The 22367-nt window shown below is 45.2% G+C and overlaps 1 protein-coding gene across 1 annotated transcript in view; it reads right to left on the bottom strand.

Annotated features, from left to right (window-relative positions):
• The window catches only part of LOC115474270 (caspase-8-like), a 104181-nt gene extending 91518 nt beyond the window's left edge, over nucleotides 1-12663 (bottom strand). The window contains exon 1 of the mRNA XM_030209666.1: nucleotides 12581-12663. Within this exon, the coding sequence (XP_030065526.1) occupies nucleotides 12581-12588 (8 nt within the window). The 5' untranslated portion in view covers nucleotides 12589-12663. The remainder of the gene's footprint in view (nucleotides 1-12580) is intronic.
• Between the last annotated feature and the right edge of the window lie 9704 nt (nucleotides 12664-22367).

Raw genomic sequence — 22367 nt, 5'->3', positions numbered from 1 at the left:
AGAAGAAGTGGGACCTCCCAGCAAAAGTCTGTCACCCTGACCAGCTCACCAGGCTTCCCAACAACCAGTACTCCTTCAGCCAGGGCTCCAGCACTGCACTCTCCTGCAGACTTCACAGGTAATTCTACCATCTATTACTAATCTTTTGTTTTGTTTTTTTAGCTGATCCCCAGCTCTCTCTTTTTTTTTTTTGTTCCATGAGGAATGGCAGAGGTCATAATAAAGCCCAAAAATCACTGGAAGAATGGGAATAACAGGGTAAGGTAGGGACTTGTACCACAAGTATGCCCGCAAAGATAGCTCTCTCGGCCAAATACCTCCTGCCTCAACTACCTCAGTCCAGCCCAGGAGGGACCCCAAAACAAATTAATCCAGGAACTGGAGAGAATCCGTCTACTACTACTACTACTTAACATTTCTAAAGCGCTACTAGGGTTACGCAGCGCTGTACAATTTAACATAGAGGGACAGTCCCTGCTCAAAGAGCTTACAATCTAAAAGACAAGTGAACAGTCAGTCCAAAAGGGGCAGTCAAATTGGGGCAGTCTGGATTTACTGAACGGTAAGAGTTAGGTGCCGAACGCAGCATTGAAGAGGTGGGCTTTAAGCAAAGACTTGAAGATGGCCAGGGAGGGGGCTTGGCGTAAGGGCTCAGGAAGGTTGTTCCAAGCATAGGGTGAGGCGAGGCAGAATGAGCGGTGCCTGGAGTTGGCGGTGGTGGAGAAGGGTACTGACAGGAGGGATTTGTCCTGTGAATGGAGGTTTCGGGTGGGAACATAAGGGGAGATGAGGGTAGAAAGGTAGTGAGGGGCGGCAGACTGAGTGCATTTGTAGGTAAGAAGGAGAAGCTTGTTCAGAACTCTGCTGCACGTCTTATATTCTGCCAGAACCGATATACTCATATCACCCCTCTCCTCAGGTCACTTCACTGGCTTCCTATCAGATACCGCATTCAAGTTCTGAACAGATTGAAGGGGGGATAGATGGCTAAGTGGGAGGCCGGTGAAGAGTAAGTTGCAGTAGTCAAGGCGAGAGGTAATGAGAGCATGGACAAGAGTTCGGGTGGTGTGTTCAGAGAGGAAAGGGCGAATTTTGCTGATGTTAAAGAGGAAGAAGTGACAGGTCTTGGCTATCTGCTGGATATGCGCAGAGAAGGAGAGGGAGAACTCAAAGATGACTCCGAGGTTGCGGGCAGATGAGACGGGGAGGATGAGGGTGTTATCAACTGAGATAGAAAGTGGAGGAAGAGGAGAAGTGGGTTTTGGTGGAAAGACGATGAGCTCGGTCTTGGACTTGTTCAGTTTCAGGTGACAGTTGGACATCCAGGCAGCAATGTCAGATAAGCAGGCCGATACCTTTGCTTGGGTCTCCGCGGTGATGTCTGGTGTGGAGAGATACAACTGGGTGTCATCAGCATAGAGATGATGCTGGAAACCATGAGATGAGATCAGGGAGCCCAGGGAAGAGGTGTAGATTGAGAAGAGAAGGGGTCCAAGGACAGATCCCTGGGGAACACCAACAGATAGCGGGATGGGGGTGGAGGAAGATCCATGAGAGTGAACCCTGAAGGTGCGGTGGGAGAGATAGGAGGAGAACCAGGAGAGGACAGAGCCCTGGAACCCAAATGAGGACAGTGTGGCAAGGAGTAAGTCATGATTGACCGTGTCAAAAGCGGCGGATAGATCGAGGAGGATGAGGATGGATTAGTGGCCTCTGGATTTGGCAAGGAACAGGTCATTACAGACTTTAGAGAGTGCTGTTTCTGTCGAGTGTAGAGGGCGAAAACCAGATTGAAGTGGATCGCGGATGGCATGAGAGGAGAGAAAATCAAGGCAGCAGCTGTGAACAGTGCGGTCAAGTATTTTGGACAGGAAGGGTAGGAGGGAGATGGGGCGGTAGTTGGAGGGACAGGTAGGGTCAAGTGATGGTTTTTTGAGGAGAGGTGGACTATGGCGTGCTTGAAGGTGTCAGGGACAGTTGCAGTGGAGAGAGAGAGGTTGAGGATATGACAGATGGAGGGGGTGACAGTATGAGAGATGATGTTAAGTAAGTTGGTGGGGATGGGATCAGAAGAGCAGGTGGTGCATTTCGAGGAGGAAAGAAGGCGAGCGGTTTCCTCCTCGGTGATGTCAGGAAAGGAGGAGAAAGAGGCCTGGGTTGGTTGGTTGAGGGAGAGGGTTGACGGGTGAAGAGGAGGAGATGGCTTGGTAGTGAACTCAAGGTTGATCTTTTGCACCTTGTCACGGAAGTAATCAGCCAGTGATTGAGGAGAGAGCGAGGGGGGGTGGGAGCAGAGGGCACTTTGAGGATGTACTGGAGTTAAGGGTGGCGAAGAGACGACGGGGGTTGGAGCTGAGAGAATTGGTCAATTGGGTGTAATAGTCCTGTTTGGCAAGGAATAGGGAGGAGTGGAAGGAGGATAGCATGAATTTGTAGTGAAGGAAGTCTGAATGGGTGCGAGATTTCCTCCAGAGGCTTTCAGCAGATCGGGCGCAGGAGCGAAGATAACGGATGCAAGGGGTCAGCCAAGGCTGGGGATTAGTACGCTTTGTGGGACGGGAGGTGGATGGTGCGAGGGTGTCCAGAGCAGAGGAGAGAGTGGTATTGTAAGCGGAGACAGCCTTGTCGATAGACTCGGAGGACATGATGGAGGGGAGGAGATTAGAAATACTAGAGGATAGGGTGGGAGGGTCAATAGCCTGGAGATTCCTGGAGGTAGTGGTTAAAGTTGGTCGGGGCTGAGGGGGGGGTGTGAAGAAGAGTGAAGGTGATTGGGTGATGATCAGAGAGAGGAAGAGCTGAGGGGTGGAAATTGGAGGGAGAGCCGGAAGAGGAGAGGACGAGGTCAAGACAATGGCCGTCTCGGTGAGTAGGGGTGGTGGAGCATAGCTGGAGGTTGAAGGAGGATGTTAGAGTGAGGAACTGAGAAGCGTGGGGGTCAGATTGGTCATCAACGTGTATGTTAAAGTCTCCGAGAATGAGGGACGGAGATGAGGGTTCAAGAAAAGCGGAAAGCCAGGCATCGAAGTTGGTGAGGAAGGAAGAGAGGGATTTATTAGGGGGGCGGTAAATGACAGCCACTCTGAGTGGCAATGGGTAGAATAGCCGGATGGAGTGTGCTTCAAAGGATGAGAAGGAATGAGATTGCGGTAGGAGGAGGGGTTGGAAACTACAGGAGGGCGAGAGTAGTAGCCCGATGCCTCCACAGTAGCCAGCTGGGCGGGGAGTGTGGGAGAATAGATAACCTCCATGACAAAGGGCCGCGACTGAGGCAGAGTCGTCAGGGGAGAGCCAGGTTTCAGTTAGGGTGAGCAGTTGAAGGGAACGAGAGATGAAGAGATCGTGGGTGAAGGGCAGTTTGTTGCAGACCGAGTGGGCATTCCACAAGGCACACGAGAAGGGGAGGGAAGAGGGGGGAGGAGGGGAGACTGGAGACATCACGGAATCGTTTGCATGGACAAGAGGAGGACAGGTGAGAGGGGCCTGAATTAGGATTAAGGTCTCCCGCAGATAGCAGGAGGAGGAGCAAGAGAGTGCGCAGGAGGATGGGGGAGGTCGGGCGACGAAGACGGGGTGCACTTAGGAGGAATGGTGATGGGTTAATGGCAGGAAGGAAATGTTGAAGGTTAAGAGCTAGGAAGAAGGAGGGGGACAAGAGAGATGGTGAGGTGGTGAGGGATGGGGGTGAATAGGGTATTGCCGTAGTGAGTAGGACGGGAGGGGACATGGGTGGGCAATGAGTTCCAGCGGTAGACAACGGTAGGGGGAAGGGAAAAAGATTAGGAAGGGACAAGGCAAGGAAGAGAATGTGGACAGGGGCCATAAGTAGTGATCGCGGTGTAACAGGTGTATGTGTAGTGACTGAGGTGAGAAGCAGATAGATAAAGCGGAAAAGCTGGATTGGAGGCTTGAAATTGGTGGAATTGATGGACTGGAGAGCAGGTAAGTCAATGGCTGACAAGCTAGCAAGCAGGCAAGTAAGGCAATGGCTGCCAAGCTAGCAGGCGGGCTGGAACAAGCTGGTGCAGATGGACAGGAATGAGCAGGGAGAAGCAGGGAGAAGCTGGGGAGCAGGTCAGTCAAAGGCTGACAAGTTAGCAGGCAGGCAAGTAAGTCAATGGCTGACAAGCTAGCAGGCGAGCTGGAGCATACTGGTGCAGATGGACAGGAACGAGCAGGGAGAAGTTGGAGAGCAGGTAAGTCAATGGCTGACGGGTTAGCAGGCAGGCAAGTAAGTCAATGGCTGACAAGCTAGCAGGTGGGCTGGAACAAGCCGGTGCAGATGGACAGGATCGAGCAGGGAGAAGCTGGAGCAAGCGGGCAGGAGCAGATGGACTGGAACAAGCCGGTACAGATGGACAGGATCGAGCAGGGAGAAGCTGGAGCAAGCGGGCAGGAGCAGATGGACAGGATCGAGCAGGGAGAAGCTGGAGCAAGCAGGCTGGAGCAGATGGACTGGAACAAGCAGGGAGAAGCTGGTTCAGGCGGACTGGAACACGCTGGAGCAGATGTACTGGAGCAAGCAGGCTGGAGCAGGTGTACTGGAGCAAGTAGGCTGGAGCAGATGGATTGGAACAAGTAGGGAGAAGCTGGAACAGGTGGACTGGAACACTGGAGCAAGCAGGGGAAGCTGGATCGGTGGACTGGAACAAGCTGGGATTGGGAGGACTGGAACAAGCTGGGATCATGCAGACTGGAACGAGCTCGGAGCAGGCGGATCAGGCGGACTGGAATACACGAGCATTTGGACTGGAACAAGCAAGGGGGAAGCTGGATCGGCGGACTGGAACAAGCTGGGATCAGGTGGACTGGAACGAGCTCGGATCAGGCAGACTGGAACGAGCTTGGATCAGGCGGACTGGAACACGCTAGAGCAATTGGACTGGAACAGGCAGGCTGGAGCAGATGAACTGGACAAGCAGGGGGGAAGCTGGATCAGTGGACTGGAACAAGCTGGGAGCAGGCGGACCTCTAGACAGCCGTCATCCATAAACAAGCATGTAAGCCACAGTGTGTAGCAGGATCTATTCTGTAAAGTGCGGGTTGGTTTTTTTCTTTAATCACTGCTGCAATCGCAAACAGCCCAGGCACCAGAGGTAGCCACTTCCCGGCGCCGCGCAACAAGCCCCACGCGGGCAGCCCCTACAGGCTGCAGGGACCAGGCCCGTGCAGCCGCGGACACCACTCACCTCCACATGGACGGTTCGTCGATCTGCCCCGTTCCACTATCCACTGACGCTGGTTGTCGGTCAGCCGGGTGCAGTGATCCTCGTGGTTGAGCATTTCAGAGTGGTCGCACCTGAGTTTTGGACCCTCTTCAGGTGCTAACCGTACAAGATGTGGAGGTGTGGACTGTCCGCAGCGCTACATCCAAGCCCGATCCCCAACGACCACGGGACCGTCCGCCCGGAACGCCGGCCACGCACCGCCAAGGAGCAACCACCCCCGGACACCCAAGCTGTCCGTGACCACAGCAGTTCCCCAACAGACCGATCTATCTCTAGGGTGAGCAGACCTCGAGGCGGTTTCCCACTAAGGCTGTTGTTCTACGGATCGGCTGATCCCGGCTCTGTTGACCGCAGCAGAGTTGGGCCTCGGTCCGGTCAGTGATGTGCTGTGATTGCGAGGCAGGTCTACCACCTGCTGGAGACAGAGATATACTAACTGTTGAAGGGGCTAGCTGTCTAGTATCACTGCATTCAGTTCAGTTTCTCTATCTCCACCTGCTAATAGATGAATACAACCAGGGCTTTTTTGAGGGGGTACTTGGGGGTACTGAGTACCGGCACCTTTTCCATTGTCTGCTAAAATTGACCCATGGTCCCCAAGTTTTAATGAAAGAGCCCAGGCTCTACACATCAATTCTGCCTTGTCATAGATTTTGTGACTGGTTGCAGGGGGCCTGGCTATTATGGGGTGGGTCCCCTCAGTGATCACCCCACCCCTGAAGGGTGGCCTGGCATTTGAGTACTGGCACCTTTTTCGCTAGAAAAAACGCACTGAATACAACCCACCAGTTTCTGGGTTCATCTGCTGCAGAGGCTACGGAATGAAGATTTTTACAACACGGAAAATAGAGGAGAAGATAATCTCTTGACATTGGATGAGCATTGCGTAAAGGTAACTCTAACAAATACTACATATAGTCAGGTAAAAGACCAAATAAAATTTGATAAACAAGTACACATAGTTTAAAGGTAACTCTTGCATTTATTGGAAGTCAATAGAGTTTGATTAAAAGAGGAGCTGACTCGAGGGGCTTTGGTCAGTCAGTATTTCTCATAGCAAAGCAGAAGGAAACAGAGTTAATATTTCTTCTTCCCCACAGGGAAAAATGATAAACCAAAAACGGCCAACACGTAAACTGATAACACCATTCCATCTAAAATGTAAACATGCAGCAAACCAGATGAACCGAGAGAACTAACCGATAGAAACCGACAAAAATATTACAGGGTGGGACTCTAGATTCATCTGCTGTGACTAAAGGATAGAAAATTATCAGGTAAGTTTTCACTCCTTAGCATCAGCAGCAGATGACTCCAGAGACTTGTGGGATATAGCAAAGCAGTCCTTAAGTAGGATGGAAACCTGAAACTCCCATGGAAAACCCCAATACACCAAAAGGAGCCCCCCCCCCTCCCAAGCGAACGAAGACATCCACCTTGGTCACTACAACAAATACAGACATCCCATCCACAGACAAACTTGCTAAGTACTTCAATTAAAAAATTGTAAACCTACGCAACACACTACCTCAGGACAACACCGATATCGAAAACTTCCTTAATGAGTTGGACCCAACCTTTGGAGAATACCCAGCTGATCGAACCTGGTCAAACTTCGCTCTCCTCACCGTCGAAACAGTCACCCAGGCGATTAGAAGGTTCACCAACACTCACTGTAAACTAGATACTTGTCCCAGCTACCTAATAAAATCCGCCCCTGACCGCTTCATAGCAGACCTCACATCACATCTAAATTACATGCTTCAGCAAGGCCTCTTCCCTAAGAAAAATGGCAATATTCTGCTCACCCCAATACCAAAAGATACCACGAAAAAAACAAATGAAATCACTAACTACCGTCCAGTAGCATCTATCCCACTGGTAATCAAACTGATGGAAAGCATGGTAACCAAACAACTTACTGATAAACAAATTCTTAATATTACACAAAGCACAATCAGGATTCCGCCCCCTCCACAGCACTGAAACAGTACTAATTACTCTCCTAGCCAAATTCAAGCAGGAAATAGCAACAGGCAAAAGCATCCTTCTCCTCCAATTTGGCATGTCTAGTGCATTCGACATGGTAAACCATAATATACTATTAAGACTACTAGATTACTTCGGGATTGGTGGAAATATACTTAGCTGGATCAAGAGTTTCCTAACCGTAAGAACATATCAAGTGAAATCAAACTCAAATATATCATCACCGTGGAAAGCAGACTGCGGAATACCTCAAGGATCACCGCTATCACCTATCCTCTTCAACCTAATGATGACCCCACTAGACACTATCCAACCAAGGCCTGAACCCTTTCATCTATGCAGATGATGTCACAATATACATTCCTTATAAACACAAACTGACAGAAATCACCAACGAAATCAAGCTCAGCTTGATCATCATGGACTCATGGGCAAATGCATTTCAACTAAAACCCAAAGAAAAAACACACTGTCTCATCCTCTCATCCTCTCATCCCAATACAGCATGGACAACCCCACAAGTATCAACACCCCAGACAACCTGAAAATCCTCAGTGTTACATTGGACCGTAACTTAACACTAGAGAGCCAAGTGAAAGCCACAACAAAGAAAATGTTCCACTCAATGTGGAAACTCAAACGCGTGAAACCATTCTTCCCATGAGAAACATTTCACAACCTGATACAATCAATGGTACTAAGCCACGTAGACTACTGCAATGGAATTTATGCGGGATGCAAAGAACAAACCTTAAAGAAACTTCAGCCCGCCCAAAATACAGCAGCTAGGCTTATATTTGGAAAAACGCAATTTAAAAGCGCAAAACCTCTCCGTGAAAAACTACACTGGCTCCCAATCAAAGAACGCAATTCAGCGCTCTCTATCTCCACCTGCTGGTAGATGGTCACAACCCACAGTTCTCTGGATTCATCTGTTACTGACGCTTATGAACACATATTACACATCCTGTTAAAATAGTTACCACTTTGTTTGAAAGTCTACCAGATGCATAGGTGGAGTCTGCAGATGTATTCTGTGAAAAAGAAGCAGACAAGTTCCCTCCTCTCAGGATTCATGACTGTCCCATAGACTTGTTATCTAGCATGATGCCCCCAAGGGGAAAGATGTACCCACTGATGGAGCCTGAATCAAAAGCAATGAGGGACTATATTCAGGACAGCCTTAAGAAATAATTCATAGCCTCTCCAAGTCACCAGCTAGGACACAATTCTTTTTTGTAGCCAACAAGGATGGAGAAGAACTCCTGTTACAGAGAGACGGTTTGAGCCAGGTGAGAAGTACCACTGTTTTCAATGCAGCAGTGAGGGGCAGGAAGAAGGAGCGTGCAGAAGAGAAGGGGACTGATGGAGTGCCGTGCTGGGAGAGGTAAGAAGAGGTGCTGGCTGGTGGGGGAGGGATGATGATGGTGTTAACGAATTAAAAATTTTAACATGAGTTATACATTTAACGCATTAATCCTCACTAAATGAGGATCCCACCTCAGCGATCACTCTAGCCACCTACTTTGAACTAAAGATAAGCAAAATCAGATCAGATTTACCGACACCAAAGACAAATGTTGATCTCAATACATGTATACACTAAATAGGGAATGGGACCCATCTGTGCCGACAGATCATGGTCCGTCTTCCAAACACTCGCAATTAAAGAGATAAGTACCCTATTACACAAATACCCCAAATCTCACTGCACACTAGACAAATGTCCAAACATCCTAATGAGGAACAGTCCCACATGGGTCATTGTCTCACTGACAGAACACCTAACCTACATGCTTAATAATGGAAGCTTCCCAAGTAACAAAGGAAGTATCATACTCACCCCACTCCTCAAGAACATCTTCAACAAGAAAACTGATGTAATCAGCTACAGGCCGGTGGCTTCCATTCCCCAGAGTGGAGGAGTAGCCTAGTGGTTAGTGCAGTGGACTTTGATACTGGGGAACTGAGTTCAGTTCCCACTGCAGCTCCTTGTGACTCTGGGCAAGTCACTTAACCCTCCATTGTCCCTGGTACAAAATAAGTACCTGAATATATGTAAACCACTTTGAAAGTAGTTGCAAAAACCTCAGAAAAGGTGGTATATCAAGTCATAGTTCCCTTTCCCTTCTGGTCAAAATCATGGAAGGAATAGACTCACAGCAATCGATGGAATATTTATCCCGCTTCTCAGTGCTGCAATCAGGATTCAGACCATAGCACAGCACAGAATCAGTACTGATATCACAGGTGAGTGATGTGAAAACAGAGCTTTGCAAAGGTAGCTCAGTCCTGGTCCTACAGTTTAACATGTCCAGTGTGTACAACATGGTGGACCATGACATACCTACTACTCCTCCTCCTCCTCCTACTACTACTACTTATCACTTCTATAGCGCTACAAGGCATACGCAGCGCTGTACACCATACATGAAAAGACAGTCCCTGCTCAAAGAGCTCACAATCTAAATAGGACAGACACACAGACAGAATAACTTGAGACAAACAGACAGAGCAACTAAGAGGTAAGGGAATTAAAGAGGTGGGGATAAAAGGGTACAGGGCAAGTGAGTAGTGGTTAGGAGTCAAAAACAGCATTAAAGAGGTGGGCTTTTAGCCTGGATTTGAAAACGGCCAAAGACAGAGCTAGACATACAGGCTCGGGAAGTCTATTCCAGGAGTGAGGTGCAGCGAGATAAAAGGAACAGAGTCTGGAATTAGCAGTAGAGGAGAAGGGGACAGACATACTAGACATAATATACCTAGACATAATAGGCATAGGAGGACCAGTACTCTGCTGATTTTGTGCCTTCCTCACCAAAAGATCCTACAGAGTTAAAATCTCCACAGCCTTCTCCTCCTCATGGTCCCCTAATTGCAGAGTGCCAGAAGGCTCACCATTATCACCCATCTTATGCAACATTCTAATGGCACCATTAGGAAGGAAAGTAGATGCAAATGGATTCAAGGCACATACATACATATGCAGATGATATAATGATCCACATCTCATTTATAGAAAATTCCATCGACATGAAAGACCAAACCCAATCAGGGCTCAATATCATGGAAATGTGGGCATCCACATTCAGACTGAAGTTGAACAAAAACGAGACAAAATTCCTGATATCTAATTCCTACTAGCCCTAATATCCAAACTGACCTCATATGCAATAATCATAAATACCAGTTGGAAGAGAGACTTAAAGATACTCATAATAATAACAGACCAACACATTGTTGGAATGTAATTGTATTTTACATGCATTGCCTGTCACCTATTATTTCTCTGTGATTACTCTGTGACCTCTGATGTGAATTACTTAGAGAGGTCACACAGCTATGCAACTTCCTGTGGGGGTTAGATGCAGCACATGCAGCACATGGAGCACATGGAGCTCATGATCTCTCCTAACCTGAGAGAATCTATGGTGTGAGCATCCATTACCATCTAAGCACATGGAAGGAGCTGATAATACAAATGTATAGTAATATGTATATATAAGCCTGTCTGATTATAATCTAACTACAAACTGTGAGTAAACAGATGTTTTGTTATTTCAACTTTAAAGTAACTCAGCAGTGAATTATTCTGGGGTGAATGAGAGAGAGATGAAGAAAGAAATTAACATTTCTAAAGCTGAAGCTGTGTGTACTAAAATCTGCTAATTATTTACTACAAATAATCCAACACACATGACCTTCAAGCCCCAAATATCTGAAGTAATCAAAATGATGTTGCACACACTCTGGAAACTAAAGAAGAATAAGGTCCCATTTCTCTACCACATCATTTCACCTTCTGGTTCAATCCCTGACACTATCTCAGATTGACTACTGCAACAGTATTTATGCTGGTTGTAGATGCAATGTAATGAAATACCCAGTCAAGTGCTAGACACTACCTACTTTTACACTTACCCAGCTGCAAGGGATTTAAGACTCAAATCTAACCACTCCTCGGTTTCCCCTGCTTGGCATTGAAAACGTGGAACTCACTACCGTTAGCCATAAGAAAAATTACATACTATCTACAATTACACAAGATCTCAAAACATTCCTCATCAATAAGTCATTTACTGACAACGGCTAGCCCATCAAACGTAGGGCTACTATTTACGTAATGCCACTTTGCATAATGCTACTACTGAATCGATTATAAATGCACACGAGAGATGTTTAAATAGTTCTGAATTCTGAACTATTCTATGTTGCCATCTTTGGTTACTTTGTTGAGTTGCCACTAATTTGTCATACTGTTGCAATGCCAAGTTACCATCAATCTGTTATATTGTTAACCTATCCACTCACATTGCAACCACTACTTCATGTATTCTACCTTAGTTACACTATTGGTCACTGTCCCATGTAATCCATATACCCACCGTAATTGCATTGTTATCTACAAAAGAGGCACTTAAAAGTGGGGAAAAAAAATACAGAATAGAAAACAAAAGAAGGAAAACAAACAGGAAGAGGCCAGAAGAAAATTCCAAGATGAAGGACGATCCAAGAAAATAGGGGAATTGTGAAGAAGGAAGTACCAAGAAACACTGCAAAGGTTTGAAAATGGTGATCTTATTCAACATTCTTAACTTTTTAGTATATCGTATACCTGGAAGATCTTATTAGAGGGATATTGGGAACAGGCTGCATTGATCTTAAGGAGGGAGTTCATTTTTCAGACCCTACTCATTCTCTGTCTTACAATTTTTGTACAACATATCGATTTTATCATCATACCTGAAAAAAAAGAAAACGTCAAGTGCAACTGTTTCATCATTCAGATCAACCAAATCCACCTAATAGTCAGTCGTAAATCTGCAACGTGTGAGCTGAAGTTGAGGCTGTTTTTCCCCCCTAACTTTTCAAAATGTGGGTTGTAAAAGGGTTAGAATAACAACATAAAACTTTTTCCTTTTACCGCTGTATTTTTAAACTTCACAATCCCTGCCCTATTTAAAGGTTGCAAGGGCTGCGACCCGAGGGGGCTGGGGGTCTTTTACTAAAGCTTAGCTCTAGTTATTACAGCTAAACTTTAGTAAAACACCGCCCCTCGGATCGCAGTTTTGCAACCTTTAAATAGGGCGTAGGACAGGTAGCACCAGCCCTGCTCCTAGAAAACGTGGTACTTCTTGAGATTTTCCAGCAATGACCCTGCCCGCCTTTTTTTTTTTTTTTTCTTTTCTCTAAACCAAGAAAGTAGGGAAAAGAGTAGATAACCAGTTTCGGTTTTAAAAGTGTGCTAGTCTTCACAGTTACGCTAGGTAAGCGCTAGTAAAATAATTGATCGGGATTGTATGTAGCACTGTGATGTGTGGTTATCATCATGAAAGAGAACAGATATTTTTAGCTGAACTTACTTGGCCATGGGTTGCGGCGCTGAAGGTGCTCACAGCAGTTTCTTTTCACGCAAATATTCCCGTAACTGCACTTCCTGATTGCACTTGTCACGTGACTGATAAACTTATACACTGACAGCAGAACTGGGGGGTAGTATTCCGTGAGACAGTGACTCATGGCACCTAAGCGAACCTGTAAATGGAACCTAAAGTGAGCTTTACTGCACTTCTTCCTTCAGCAGTAGTCTTTTACAGACTTGGACTGTACTCTGAGAAAGGTTTAAGTTTTCATATTACATACAGGTGGAAGTGAGCCTATCTAGTTCTGTTTCCCCTTCCCAGTGCAGCTGTCATCCCTGTTCACTCAAAGCAAAGCAAGCAAATGGAAGAAGGAACCGACTGAAAATAATAAGAAACAGCGTAAGAAATGTCAAGTCAAATGCAAAGCAAGCGCTGATAAGGAAGGCTAAGAGGGACTTCGAAAAAAAGATTGCGTTGGAGGCAAAAACACATAGTAAAAATTTTTTTAGGTATATTAAAAAGCAGGAAGCCGGGAAAAGAATCGGTTGGACCGCTAGATGACTGAGGAGTAAAAGGGGCGATCAGGCAAAGCCGTAGCGGAGAGATTAAATTAATTCTTTGCTTTGGTCTTCACCGAGAAAGATTTGGGTGGGATACCGGTGCCGGAAATGGTATTCGAAGCTGACGAGTCGGAGAAACTTAATGAATTCTCTGTAGACCTGTAATGGAACAGTTCTACAAACTGAAGGGTAGCAAATCTCATGGACCAGATGGTATTCATCCCAGAGTACTGATAAAACTGAAAAATTAGCTTGCGGAGCTATTGTTAGTAATATGTAATTTATCCTTAAAATCGAGCGTGGTACCGGAAGATTGGAGGGTAGCCAATGTAACGCCGATTTTCAAAAAAGGTTCCAGAGGAGATCCGGGAAATTATAAACCGGTGAGTCTGACGTCGGTGCTGGGCAAAATGGTAGAGACTATTATTAAGAACAAAATTACAGAGCATATTCAAAAGCATGAATTAATGAGACGTGGAGGCGTATTTTCAAAGCACATAGACTTACAAAGTTACATAGAGGCATATTTTCAAAGCACTTAGCCTTCCAAAGTTCCATGGAACTTTGCAAGTCTAAGTGCTTTGAAAATGAGCCCCAAAGTCAACATGGATTTAGTGAAGGGAAATCTTACCTCACCAATCTACTACATTTCTTTGAAGGGGTGAACACACATGTGGATAAAGGTGAGCTGGTTGATATTGTGTATCTGGATTTTCAGAAGGCGTTTGACAAAGTACCTCATGAAAGACTCCAGAGGAAATTGGAGAGTCATGGGATAGGAGATAGTGTTCTGTTGTGGATTAAAAACTGGTTAAAAGATAGAAAACAAAGAGTAGGGTTAAATGGTCAGTATTCTCAATGGAGAAGGGTAGTTAGTGGGGTTCCCCAGGGGTCTGTGTTGGGACCACTGCTTTTTAACATATTTATAAATGACCTAGAGATGGGAGTAATTAGTGAGGTAATTAAATTTGCTGATGACACAAAGTTGTTCAAAGTCGTTAAATCGCGGGAGAATTGTGAAAAATTACAAGAGGACCTTACGAGATTGGGAGACTGGGCAGCTAAATGGCTGATGACGTTTAATGTGAGCAAGTGCAAAGTGATGCATGTGGGAAAGAGGAACCCGAATCATAGCTACATCATGCAAGGTTCCACGTTAGGAGTCACGGACCAAGAAAGGGATCTAGGTGTCGTCGTTGATGATACATTGAAACCTTCTGCTCAGTGTGCTGCTGCGGCTAAGAAAGCAAATAGAACGTTAGGTATTATTAGGAAAGGAATGGAAAACAAAAATGAGAATGTTATAATGCCTTTGTATCGCTCCATGGTGCGACCGCATCTTGAATATTGTGTTCAATTCTGGTTGCCACATCTCAAGAAAGATATAGTGGAATTAGAAAAGGTGCCGAGAAGGGCGACAAAAATGATAAAGGAGATGGGACAACTTCCCTATGAGGAAAGGCTAAAGCGGGTAGGGCTCTTTAGCTTGGAGAAAAGGCGGCTGAGGGGAGATATGATAGATGTCTATAAAATAAAGAGTGGAGTTGAACAGGTAGATGTGAAGTGTCTGTTTACGCTTTCCAAAAATACTAGGACTAGGGGGCATGCGATGAAGCTACAATGTAGTAAAGTTAAAATGAATCAGAGAAAATGTTTCTTCACTCAACGTGTAATTAAACTCTGGAATTCGTTGCCAGAGAATGTGGTAAAGGCAGCTAGCTTACCGGAGTTTTAAAAAGGTTTGGACGGCTTCCTAAAGGAAAAGTCCTTAGACCATTATTAAATGGACTTGGGGAAAATCCACTATTTCTGGGATAAGCAGTATAAAATGTTTTGTACTTTTTTGGGATCTTGCCAGGTATTTGTGACCTGGATTGTCCACTGTTGGAAACAGGATGCTGGGCTTGATGGACCTTTGGTCTTTCCCCGTATGGCAATACTTATGTAAACCTATGAGCTGCTGCATCCATATTGTCATTTTTTATTGTTGGTCCATCTGTAACAAGTCTAAAGCTTTTTCAGTTAGATAGGCCGTGCCTTTAAAAGTGTAGGACAAAATGCATCCAACATGGTACAATAAAAACTTTTACAGAGAACATACCCCAAGAACCCTTCTCCTCCTGTACTCTCCTCCCTCCCTACAAGCCCACCTGACTGTTTCCACCCACAAAAATAACACAACAGATGTACAGATCAATAGGACTCAAAGCATTTCATAACAAGCATAACAACTGTATGCAAATCTCTCTCATGAATATTCATTGTCAATATCCTGACAACCTGACTGCCTTGGGTAACTCCAGGACCAGGTTATCCTAACTACCATAAGAGGCAGACACGGTTGTATACGTAACATTATAATTTTATTTGTATTTGGGTAATAACTGAGAAAATTCTATTACAAATTATATTACAAAGCATGAAGTTGACTTGGTTAACTTCTGCTGTATATCAACCAGTAGTAAATAATAGTAATAAACAATATTAAGTGCATTTTTATAATACACCACTGCATTCTTCAAAACAGAAGGAGCAAGTTCCCATAAACCTGTCATAAATAAATAGATAGAAACTCTGAATGTTGAGCACCTGATTCACATAACATGATGTCTGTTTAGTGGCCCATCACCAGGAGAAAACAATCGCTGCATGAATATAACACATGCTAGGGTGTCCCTGTAACCATCCCCTCCAACTGACCACTGATTAAGTTTTATAACAAATTACTATTCTACCTATGAAAAGTTATTATGCTTTTTTACTTCTTCTGTGTACATCTGTATGCTGCACAAGCTGGTATGTTTGAAAATATGTGATATTAAATAAAAATGCTACCAACATTAAAGAACGACAAAGTGGATGCAGCAGCTCATAGGTTTGCTTGCTTTGTTTTGATTGAATGGGGATGATGGCTGCACTGGGAAGGGGAAACTTAGACTAACCTAATTGGTTTCAGCATTCTGATGTCACTTCATCTCCTGTCTATTAAACCTCCTTTTTGTAGCCTGACATTGCCCTATTGCTTCTCCATCCCCCAGCATCTTCCTGTCCCATCTGTCTTTTCTCCTACCCCCCCCCCCCCCAACCACCACCACCACCACCATGGTCCAGCATATATCCTTCTCTTCCCCCTAATGATCCAGTATCTCTCCTTCTCTCTTCTCTCCCTAGTACCTGTTGTCCAGTATCTCCCATTACTCTCCACCCTCTACCCCACCCTGGATCAAAATTTCTCCTTCTCTCCCTCCCTCTCCATCACCATCATCTAACATCTTTCCCCTTCTCTGCCTTCTATTATCCAGTCTCTCTTCCTCTCTCCCCACCCACCCCCAGGCTTAACATTTCTCCCTGTGTTCATTCCCTCCATCCCATTATTCATCATATCTCTCTCCCTCCTCTCTGTTCCTGGGCTCATCTCTCCCTCCAGTCCCTGCCCACTTACATGGCATTCCCCCTTCTCTCTGAGCACCCCCCCCCCCCCCCCATATCCCAGTTTTCCCTCTGCCACATTCCACCCAGGCAAAAACAGGAAGCTGCATCAAAGGGGGCACAATATGGCAGAGGGAAAGCTCTGGGGCCGGTGGCAGCATATTAGAATAACTGCACTTATTAAGGTAAAGGGGAGGGGGAAGGAGGGGCATGTCAGACAGGGGGAAGGGAAGGAGATGCCAGACAATATGGCACAGAGTCCCCATGTAGCTGTGGTGCTAGAGCAGCTGCCCTGTTTCCTCCCCCACTCCCACATGCTCAAGCACTCACCCCCTCTAGATAATTATCACTAAACAAGAGAGATTCAGCCCCTGGCTAGTGGTTGATGTACATAGATATCACAGAAAGCATAGAGATCACACATGCTTTAATAGGGGGTGAAAATAGGTGGGTCCCTATTCTCTTGACAGTTATGCATTTACTGATCAATTACAAAACTCAGCTAAAATAAGTTTTCTTGAGAATGAGAGGAAGAGGATGGTAAAGAAAAAGATGGGGTTGTGAAAACTTCCTGGCTGAATCTCCATTACCAAGCCTTTGGTTCCTTAAGATGCCCTTATTAGGGGTAAAATAACTGCTGGCTGGCTGGCTGTACTACAAAGCCAAATTTCGGATAAAATTCACTATTAAGATTTGCTAGCTTATACCTTTTTTTTTTAATAAAACTAAGAAATACCTGATTATGACAATTCTGATCCCCTTCTTTAAATACCTGTGTACTAGCAAATCACCTGGACTGATGTACACCCCAAAATATTGATAAAACTAAAAAAAAAAAATTTTTAATTGCAAATCTATTTTAATTTGTAACTTATCCTTAAAATCAAGTATGGTACCCAAGGATTCAAGGGTGACCAACATAATATCAATATTTGAAAGGAGCTTCAGAAGTGACCCAGGAAATTATAGACCAGTGAGCCTGGCATTGGTGCTGACCAAAATGATCAGAGACTAGGACTGCATTAATCGATAATTTAAAATTTCTAATTGCAAACAATCACAGTGTCCAGCCTGCCAGCATCTTATTTCTGCCCAGTATTCATCTCTCCCTTTCCTCCACTTTTCCCCCTCCTGGGTCTAACATTGCTTCCCTCTCCCCCCTCCCCCCTCCTCCAGGTCCAACATCTATCATTCTCTGTTCTCTCTTTTCACTCTCCCCCGGGTCCAGCCTGCCAACATCTTTTTCCTGCCCCATGTCCCTCTCTCCTTCCTGGGTCCAACAGCTATCCTTCTGTCTTCCCTCCTTTTGCCCCCCTCCCCCAGATCCAGCCTGCCAGCATTTTACTTATGCCCTATGTCTATCTCTCCTTCCCTCCCCTCTGCCCTCCCCTGTGTCCAACATCTCTCCTTCCCTCTCTCTCCTCCACCCTGTCAGGGGCATGATCAGCAGCTCTCCCTGCACTTCCCTCCCTCACCCACTCTCCTGTACCTTCAAAGTTGCTTAAGTAACATCAGCATCAGCAGCAGCAATGTCTATATGCTGCCTACTCCAGATGCTCCCTCTGACCCATCTTGCCTCTCAGGAAATAAAAAAATTACATGAAAGGGGTGGGGTAGATTGGGCCAGAGGAAGCCTCTGGAGCAGGCAGTGTATAGACATTGCTGTGCTGCCACTGCATTCTAAGCAATTTTGAAGGTACAGGGGAGCAGGCAAGGGAGGGGCGTGCAGGGAGAGATGCTGACTGCACTGCTGATGGGGGAGAGCGTTTAATTTTAAAAGTCAACTAAGAAATAGTGCATTAATCACAGTGTTAACCACAATTAACATGGAGATCTGATAGAGCCTATCATAAAGAACAAAGTTACTGAATGTATACATAGGCATGGATTAATGGAAGAAAGCCAACATGGATTTATCCAATAGAAATCTTGCCTCACCAATCTGCTACATTTTTTCAAAGAAGTAAAGAAAAAATGTGGATAAAGGTGAGTAAGTTGATATTGTGCATCTCGATTTTCAGAAGTCACAGGATAGGAGGCAGTGTCCTACTGTGGATTAAAAACTGGATTAATACATTAAAAAAAGAAGATAGTGCTAAATGGTCAGCAGTACATGATTGGTGGAAAGAATATACAGAGAAGTTATATGAAGGTGATAGACAAGGATGAGACACTGGAGTTGGAACCACATATTCTGGCGGAAGAAGTCAAGTGGGCAATGAAGCAATTAGCCAACCAAAAAGCCCCAGGAACTGATGGTATACCAACAGAATTGCTCAAGCCCATACCAGTGGCAGCATTAACAGCATTATGCCAATGTATATGGAACACATGTGAGTGGCCCAAAAATGGAAAAGATCAGTTTTCATCCCAATTCCAAAGATGGGGGATACAAAGGACTTCACAAATTATTGCACCATAGCTCTGATACCACATGCAAGCAAAATCCTGCTGAAGATCATTCAGGGAGTTGTCCGATGTGCAAGCTGGCTTCAGGAAAGGCAGAGGCACTCGTGATCATATTGCCAACCTTCGATGAATTATGGAAAAAGTTAGGGAGTAACAAAAAGATCTTTACATGTGTTTTATTGATTATGCGAAGGCATTTGATGTGCTTGAGCACAACAAGCTCTGGACCTGCCTGAAAGAGATGAGTACACCACCACACCTGATTGGACTCATAAGATCAAGAAGCTACAATCCAAACATCACATGGAGACACAGATTGGTTCAAGATTAGAAAGGGCACACGACAAGGATGCATCCTGTCACCAGCAGCTTTCAACATATATGCTGAAACTGTCATGCGATGAGCTGGCCTGGATGAGTCCAAGATTGGCGTGAAAATAGGTGGCAGAAGCATCAACATCCTCCGATATACTGATGATACCACCCTACTGGCTGAAAATAAGAAGAATCTTGAACATCTGATCAGGAAAGTCAAAGAAGAAAGTGAGAAAGTTGGACTGCACCTGAACATCAAAAAGACAAAGATCATGACCTCAGCAAAAAATGTGAATGTTGACAAGATCAACAATGAAGAAATTAAAGTTGTCAAAGATTTCATCTTTGTTGGCTCCAAAATTAATCACAATGGTTTATTTATTTATTTATTTATTTGTGGCATTTATACCCCGCTTTTTCCCGCTAGATAGCAGGTTCAGTGCGGCTTACAAAGTGTGGTACATCGTATCACGGAGATAGTACAGATTTGGGAACAATGTATCAACGAGATGACATAATTACATAGAGTAGGTTCAGTGCAGTTTACACAGTATGGTACAAAGTGACGCAGGAATGATACAGAGTATGGAACAAAGTGTTGTAAAGATGACATAGTTACATAGATTAAGACAATAGTAAGAGATGTGGGGAAGGGGTAGAAGTGTGGGTAATACTAGTGTTGTGGAATTATGTTTGAGAATTAGGACGGGTCATTTGGGTAGGCTTGTTTGAAGAGGTAAGTCTTCAGCAGTTTTCGGAAGAGTAGGTGTTCAGTGGTTTTTCGGATGTGTCGAGGTATGGCGTTCCAGAGTTGACTGCCTATGACAGAGAAGTTGGATGCGTAGTATGTTTTGTATTTGAGGCCTTTGCAGTTGGGAAGATGTAGATTGAGATATGTTCTAGAAGTTCTGGTCCAGTTTCTGGCTGGAAGATCGATCAGGTTGGACATATAGCTTGGAGATTCGCCATTGAGGATCTTGTGGATCATTGTGTGGGCTTTGAAGTTTATACGTTCCTTGATTGGCAGCCAGTGAAGTCTTATGAAGCGGTGTTGCGCTTTCGAATCATAGTTTGCCAAAAATGAGTCTAGCTGCTGTGTTTTGTGTGGTTTGGAGTTTTTTCATGATTTGGGTTTGACATCCGATGAAGATGCTGTTGCAGTAGTCAGCATGGGTGAGCACTGTGGATTGTACTAGATTGCGGAAAGTTTTCTGTGGAAGGTATGGTTTCGCTCTTTTCAGTACCCACATCATGTTGAATATCTTCTTTGTTGTGGCTTTTGCATGAGTTTCTAAAGTAAGGTGTTTGTCTAATGTTACTCCTAAGATTTTGAGATTGTCAGATATTGGGATTGTAACGTCGGGGGTGATCAGTGTGGTTGGGAGCTGAGATGCGTGTTGTGATGAAAGGATTAGGCATTGAGTTTTTTCTTTATTCAGTTTCATCTTGAAAGCATTGGCCCAGGATGTTAGAGTGTTCATGGCAGTGATTATTTTCTCTGAGATTTCTATAAGAGTGGATTTGAAAGGGATAAATATTGTGATGTCATCCGCGTAGATGAAGGGATTAAGGCCATATTTGGATAGGGATTTGGCCAGGGAAATCATCATGAGGTTGAAGAGGATCGGGGATAGGGGTGAGCCTTGGGGGACTCCGCATTTTGAGGTCCATGCGGGCGATATTGATGAAGTTGATTTGACCTGATAAGATCTGGTGGTGATAAAGCTCTTTATCCAGTTAATGATGTTACCGCCAATCCCTAGTTTGTCCAGTAATTTTGTAAGGATGTCATGGTCTACCATGTCACATGCACTGGACAAGTCGAACTGCAGAAGAAGTATTTTGTTACCGATTGAAATTTCGTGTTTGAACTTGGATACTAGGGTGAGTAGTACTGTTTCTGTGCTGTGCGCAGGTCGAAAACCCAATTGTGATTCATGTAGTATAGAGAATTTTTGTATGAATTCATTAAGTTGGAAGGTCACTCTATTTTCCATCAGTTTGGAGGCCACAGGTCGATAGTTGGTGATGTCGTTTGCTGTTTTGGGGGGGTTTTCGGAATTGGTGTGAGTAGAATATTGCCATGGTCGGAGAGGAAGGAGCCTTGTTGAAGTAAGAAGTTTAGATGGGTGGTAAGTTCTAATATGAATCGTTCTGGGGCATTTTTCATCAAATAATTGGGGCATGGATCCAGGTGGCAGTGAGACTTGGAGAGTTTGGATAGTGCTGTGGAGATCACCTTGGTGCTGAGGGACTGCACCCCTGAGATCAAGAGACAGCTGAAGAAGTGTGATAGCATAAACATCTGGAACAGCAAGGACATCAGCCTGGCAACCAAATGTAGATTGGTCAGTGCAATCATCTTCCCAATAGCAACATATGGCTGCGAATCTTGAATGCTGAGAAAGGCAGACAGGAGAAAAAATGATGCATTAGAATTGTGGTGCTGGAGACAACCGTTACACATTCAATGGCCAGCCAAAATAACAAACGAAGCAGTTCTGGAACGTATCAAACCAAAAATCTCGCTGAAGGCCAGGATAGCAAAACAAAAGCTCTCCTATTTTGGTCACATCATGTAAAGCTAGTCCCTCGAAAAAGACATCTTGCTTGGAATGGTTAGTGGCAAAAGAAAAAGAGGCTGTCCAAGAATTCGCTGGATAGATACCAGGAGCTTAGCCAGACTTCGGCGGGAGGAGAGTCCAGAGCCGAGATGAGGAGGCACATTTTAGCCCCCACCCCCACCCCGGTGCCGCCAACCCCCCTGGCGCTGCCATTGCCGCCGCCGCCACCTCCAACAATTTTGACCCCCCCCCCTGCCGACGACCCTCTCGACCCCCCTGCCCGCTGTCACCTACCTTTGCTGGCGGGGGACCCCAACCCCTGCCAGCTGAAGTCTTCTTCCTTCATTTGGTTTCTGAGTCTGATGTCCTACACTTACAATGTGCAGGACGTCAGACTCACAGAAACAGAACGAAGCCCTGCAGATCGCAAGGCTTCGTTCTGTTTCTGTGAGTCTGACGTCCTGCACATTGTATGTGCAGGACGTCAGACTCAGAAACCAAACGAAGGAA

The sequence above is a fragment of the Microcaecilia unicolor genome, chromosome 7, assembly GCF_901765095.1.
Source record: "Microcaecilia unicolor chromosome 7, aMicUni1.1, whole genome shotgun sequence".
NCBI lineage: Eukaryota > Metazoa > Chordata > Amphibia > Gymnophiona > Siphonopidae > Microcaecilia > Microcaecilia unicolor.
The sequence above is the reverse complement of the archived record's forward strand: the minus strand, read 5'-3'. Positions and strand labels throughout refer to the sequence as shown.